The sequence below is a fragment of the Poecilia formosa genome, unplaced genomic scaffold (assembly GCF_000485575.1).
Source record: "Poecilia formosa unplaced genomic scaffold, Poecilia_formosa-5.1.2 Scaffold248, whole genome shotgun sequence".
Lineage (NCBI taxonomy): Eukaryota > Metazoa > Chordata > Actinopteri > Cyprinodontiformes > Poeciliidae > Poecilia > Poecilia formosa.
The window spans coordinates 1-6,482 of NW_006800187.1; the positions used below are offsets into that span (position 1 = coordinate 1).

General features: G+C 37.2%; 1 protein-coding gene across 1 annotated transcript; it reads right to left on the reverse strand.

Annotated features, from left to right (window-relative positions):
- Positions 1 to 5: 5 nt before the first annotated feature.
- LOC103150294 (acidic mammalian chitinase-like) lies at positions 6 to 4,688 on the reverse strand (the record flags this gene model as incomplete). The annotated part of the gene is made up of 8 exons (XM_007569853.2): positions 4,651 to 4,688; positions 4,467 to 4,526; positions 3,422 to 3,454; positions 3,127 to 3,331; positions 2,054 to 2,110; positions 1,794 to 1,959; positions 1,451 to 1,575; positions 6 to 45 (listed from the first exon to the last, which is right to left on the reverse strand). Coding segments are annotated over exons 2-8 (645 nt in total), but the record flags the coding sequence as incomplete, so codon positions are not given.
- Between the last annotated feature and the right edge of the window lie 1,794 nt (positions 4,689 to 6,482).

Sequence of the window (6,482 nt, forward strand, 5' to 3'; positions counted from 1 at the left end):
GGTCCATGGAAATTGTAGTTCATGATGTTCATGAAGTCCATGTGGCTGTTGGAATACAGAGAGAAACAGCATTTTTGATTAACATGAAGGCAAAATTTATAGAAAGTTGGAAAATGAGGCTGTCCTTAACAATTAGGTCCTGTGAACGGCTGTCTGTTGATCCCATTAACCTTGGTCAATGAACAATTTCAAACTACCGTATTTTCCACACTATAAGGCACACCTAAAAACCTTCAATTTCCTCAAAAGCCGACAGTGCGCCTTATAATCCGGTGCGCCTTATATATGGACCAATACTGAGCCACAACAGGTCTAGCAACTACAGTAAGCAGCCGCCGACTTCATTTTCGCCCGTAGAAGAAGAAGCACGCGGTGCATGCTGGGATAGTTGTCAGAATGCTGGTTTGTAATCTATTAATAAAGTTTGGCTGACCTATCTACCTACCGACCGTCTAGAATCAGGTCGTCTACAGGTCATTTAGCACCACGTTCTCCACGTACATGCTGTGCACGAACAGAGAAGGGTGACCATCGTCCGGCCACGGCCCGGCCCGGCCCGGCCTGGGAAGGCTGGAGTCAGACTGTTTTGTTGACATTCCGTTTAGTGCAGCTCCATCTAGTGGATGCATAAGGTAACTCCACCCTCTACTGTAGCGTCTATTCTATGCGCCTTATAATGCCGTGCGCCTTATAAATGAAAAAAGTTTTAAAATAGGCCATTCATTGAAGGTGCGCCTTATAATCCGGTGTGCCTTATAGAGCGGAAAATACGGTATTTCAGAAACAGATTTATCTCAATGAAGAAAACTTGAACACAAATATTTTAAAAAGACAAAAAAATATTTTTTCTTTCTTGTAAATATACTATATATTCTTTCCTGTAAATATACTGTGTATACACAGAGTTTTTACAAAAGTGGAAAAGCATGAATGAATTAATGCAAATATGCAAGTATTGATCTGCAAAAGCATTGTACATACACATTTAAAAAAAAACTGTATAGGACAGCAAACAATTTATCTAAATGAATCTAAAATAAAATATGTTCTTAATATTTTTGTTTGCTGAGAATATTAAATTATGGTAATAAAACAATCCATCCTCCTTTTCGAGGGTCGTGTGTTTAAGGGTATAAAGAAAAGGATGTGATATTTCCCAGGTTTTAAAATCATTTAGACTTGACCCCATCTGTACAACATCATGCTACAGGCATGTACTTTTAATATTTGTTAAACAAAGATTAACCCTGTATGTGAGATTCAAAGATCTTCACTCCCTATATAAAACTTAAGAGGAAAATAAACAGCAGGTGCTGCAGATTAAATTCCCTTTTTTAATAATCAGCAGTTGCTTTTACCAGTTTGCTGATCTGGTATTTAAGAATGTCTCTATTCCTCTCAGTCTTGACCGGAATAGATGCATAAATGACTTCAGGTTTGTGAAACTTACGCTGCGATCTTGCTGACATCGTATGCCTTGTCAATGGTTGAAACGAAGCCGGCCACATTGGCTGAAAGTAGCAGCCTTGTCTTCTTGTTTTCTGTGGCGTCATCCTGGAATGCTGTTGCCAGCTCCTGTACGCAGAAAGACAGACAAAGATTTCAAGTTTTAAATGAGAACCTTTGCTTTGACTCTGAAAATAAGCAAAAATCTAATGTGCTGTTCCATCTACTATTGAATGATCCTATCTTACATAAGGACTAAAGACAAACTTCTCCAAAGCAGAAGTTAAATAATAGATAACAGCACATCAGAAGTTGCTTTAAGGGGTAGTGATGAAGGGTCTGCTTACCGAGACCAGCAGAGTGAAGCCCTCCTTGTCCTCCGGTGGGCTGCCGTTGTGTCCAGGAAACTCCCAGTCCAGATTCAGCCCGTCAAAGTTATGGGTGCGCAGGAAGCTGATTGCTGACTTAATGAAGGTCTGACGGGTCTCTGGTTTGCCAACCACGGCAATGTATCTGAACGGAAAATATTTTATATCTGCTATAAGAATTCAATACTTAAGAGACTTTCACTGCATGAAACAGTAAGTGTTGTTAAATTGGGACTTACGGGCTCACTCCATTTACAGTGCCTCCGACAGACAGCAGAGTCTTCAGGGCAGGGTTGCTAAGTGACAAAGACAGGCAGAAAATAGAATAAATCTTAAAACAAGTAAAGAAATTTGCCATCATAATCATGCCAGGCCAATGTAGTTTAAACAGCTTAGCAGCGGGCTAGAAAAATTGAATATTTTCATCCATCCATTCATTGCTTTGTGGTTATCTGGGATCAAGTCCAGGGGGAATTCCTGATGTCCCTTTCCTCTGTGACACCCACAACTCATTTTGGGGAATCCCAAGGATTCCCTGGCCAGCTGGGATACAGAATCTCTCAAGTGAGTTTTGGCTCTTCCCCAGAGAAATCTTCCAAAGGAGGCACAGGAAGCAAACTGACCAAATAAACTCTGAATGACTGGGCCTTGAGATCCTGTTCATTATGCCGGATTGTTGAAAAGGTTTCTCCAATCCTAGATACATCATACTCCTGCAGTATTTCCCCACAAAATCCCCCATGGGACATGGCCGCAAGGTTCAGCAATTCATCAGAGCCTCTTCCATAACACCCCTCTGAAGCAGCATGGTAAGGAAGGTACTGTCTCTTGAGAGTTGGAACATACTCTCCAACATACTTTCTAGCCCTCTTTCCTAAAAGTTGGAGCCATCGTAAGAGGAGTGTATGCTGCAAGTCAACCCTTTGGCTAACTCTGCTAGGTTTCCTCAGATCAGGAGAGTCAAACTCCAGTCTTTGATGGCTCTGCAACTTTTAGACGTGTCTTTTTAGCAACACACTGTAATCAAAACACTGAACTGCCTCTTCAGTATGCAGTCCTGCACTCTGGAGTTCTGCTAATGAAATTTGATTCAGGTGTAAGGATAAGTAACATAATTCTATTAGATTTATCACCATAACAGTTTTGCTTTTGTCTCTCTTGGCGTTGCTTTCAGGGTTCCATTATGTTTTTAGTCAATTTTGTGCCTCAGAAACAATATCTGTGGCTTGAGAATCATACTAGCCATTACAGACAGATGCTCTTGGACTTGGCAAATACAGACATGAGAAATCGTGTTGCTATGCAGACTTACTAATTCTTGAGGCCGTTAAGGCTGGCGTACAGCTCCTGATCGTTCCACTCAACGGGAGTGACCTGGTTGAAGCTGTTGATGCTGGCCAGGGCGTAGATGACATGGGTGCAGAGGAACGGGTCGATGTTGTCCGGGGTGAATTTAGCACCGCTGGGTCTGTACTGGGCCCAGTTGGTCATGTGACACACCAGCTTGTTGGATGAAGCTGAGGGCATTTGGAGAGAAGCCATAAAAATGATCAGCAATAGGTCTAAAAAAATGCAACTTTATTATTTATTTTACAGCAGAAACTCACCGATGTGTGCGAGGACCAGAAAGCCCACGGCGGCTAACAGACAAAGAGAGAGAGGAAGATTATGAAGAACCAAACACAAATATAGTAATTATAGATTGAACTAAGCAGACAAAAATAAAATGTCACATCTTAATAACAAAAAAAAACCCAGGAAGACCAAGATAACATAATCATATTCATAATCTTATTCAGATTATGAATAAGATTATGCATATATATTATGCATATATATATGAATAAGATTATGCATATATATATGAATAAGATTATGCATATATATATGAATAAGATTATGCATATATATATATATATATAAAATATACAATTCAGTTCTATTCGTTTATTTCTACAGCTCTGTTTCACAACAAACCTTGTCACAAGAAACTTTGCAAAAATTGTAATTTCAGTTCAATCACACATCAATTCCGATTGATCCTAGTTATCAAACAGAGCATAAAACTCAGTTTAATGTTCAAATTAGTTTAAAAAAAATTATTGCATCGGATCATTAGCATATGATGATAATAATAATAATAATAATTAACACATTTTAGTTTAAATGAAAAAAAATATAGCTGTTTTTTGTTTCCTGCTTTTTGAAGGAATCTGGAAAATAAAAACTTCAAAGCTGTATTTCCTTTGTTTCACTGGGCTGTTGACAGGAAATTAAGTTTCTTACATGTTTGTTCAACCACAATTATAAACAAGGTTTTCATTTCTCATGTTGCCATATTAGTTTACCTCAATATGTGGACATACCTATAACTGAAAAGAAAGTTAGACTATTTATCAGCTCCTAAGCGAATAATGTTTGAGGTACAAACTTCTGTATCATCTTATTATCTATACCAAATAATCACCTAAACACTTCAAATCTATCATCCAAACTTTACATAACGATTATGATGATCATGATGAGCAAGTAGAAGGAGGAACAGCAACAGCAGCTTGACAATCATATATATGTGACACACAATAAAATCCATTCATTGCTGTCTTTGCTTTGAATGCTTATCGGCTTGAAGAGTGAATGAAGAAGGTTTACCGAGGAGTAGCTTAGTCATTTTGTCCCGGTTGGAGTTCCAGTCCCTTCACTGCTGCAGATCTGCAACACCAAAGGAATGAACAACATAAAACATTTAACAAAGCTGTGAACAGAAAGTGTGTAGGTTTTAAAAATGTAATAATAAACAAGGTTTTCTGTTTGTGCGTAAGTCAAAAATCGGTACCGTTCTTCACGAGGAACAAGGCAGAGTCCTGACTTCACTAAAGAGGCTTCTTATTTATATTATTCTTACTAATGACTAATAGAAGGTGGCAAAGTGCAGCTGATAAGAACTCGGCGTGATGGAGAGCTGATGAAATTGATTAATGACCCGACTTCAAGGGCAGACAGGTCAAACATCTGGAAGTCCAGGAAAGTGAGCCGCAGTATCAGGCTGGGAGCAGCGATAGGTGTAATCAGTTTATACAGCATCTCTAAAAATGAAATCGATACAAAGAAAGGTGATAAAATAAAATAAAAAAAACAGGACTAATAAATAGTTAGATATAACTCTGAGAAGGAAGTTTGCAACTTCCTGCTTGGAATGTTGATTTGTGTCCTGATGAACTTTGACCCTGGGGCCAGGAGCATTTAATAAGCCAAAGGGGAGCTACAGCTAAAGAGGCAGTTCCACATAAACGCTACATTTCTCAAGTTGCTGGCTCACTGAACTTTAAAACTACATTACAGCCGACTAAGAAGTTTTACACGTAGAGTTTCACAAAATAACAATTACAGACTTACCAGAGGGTTTTTTTTCTGTTCTTCATGTTTGTAATAACTGAGATAGTGTTATAGACAAAGACAATAAAACTTCATTGTCTTTGTGATGGTTGCATAAGTGCCCACACCCGTAAAGAAAAACTGGAATAACCTTTCAGGATTCAGATGATATGATGTCAAACTTCCTGTCACTTATATTTACCGTGAAAGTTAATTCATTTCTTGGGTTAAATCAGGGGTAAGAGTCAGAGAAAGGGTAGAAAAAAAATATATCATGTACAGTTAGTTCAGGTTATTAAGATTGAATTAGTATGTAATTATTTTTAATTGAATCAATAAGATAATTTCTGACATTTTAAAAAACAAAGTAAAACATGGTAAAAGGAATAAAAAGAAATGTTTTCTATTTCTATTTACATTTTACTTTTAAAAAGTGAGTAAAGATTTAAAAAGTGGGGAAAATTACCTTAATCTTGAGGCGGAACAACTAAAAAATGTATTTCATTTATTTAAGGCTTTGTGATTAATATAATCACTTTTAAAATTTAATACACAATCAGATAAAAATAGTTCTTTCAATTCCAATAAGTCTTGGTTAATGATTAAATCAGTTAATATTTTTGAATGTTGTGACTTTCCTGTTGTTCAGCAGTCAAATCAGCAGATAAATGTTCATAATAACCTTATATATCCAGGAAATATTATGGTCAAAAAAGTTTAAATTCTCTCGTCATTTTTCTACATCAAACAGCTGAATGAGTTTTTCTTGTGCTTGTCTTTCTCTCTTTGTGTGGTGGCAGATGGCTGGTCAACTTCCTGTTAAAGCAGAGTTTTCCTTTCCACTGTCACCACATGCATGCTCAGTATGATGGCTTGAATCTGTTAATATCAATGGATTGAACTGATTATCTTTCTCGATACAACTTTGATGTGTTGTTTTAATTTTTTGGATGTTTTTCAGACAACATTTGTTGTGAATCAGAAGATAGACAGACTGAGCTGAACTTAATGTTATGAATTCATACGTCACACACTTTATGTATGGATGTGGGAATCATTGATTTGTTGAAATGGATGATATATTATTGGTAAGCAGAGAGAAAAAAACATTTGTTTAATTCTCTCTTTTCTTCATGTTGGATATTTTGGTCTTATATGGACATAATTGTGTGTTTGTATAAGAAATCCTTCAGTCATCAAGTAGCCAAAAACGGTAACACTTTATTTGAAGGGGGTTGAATAAGACTGACATAACACCTGTCATGAACATGAATAAGCCTTCATGAAGATTTA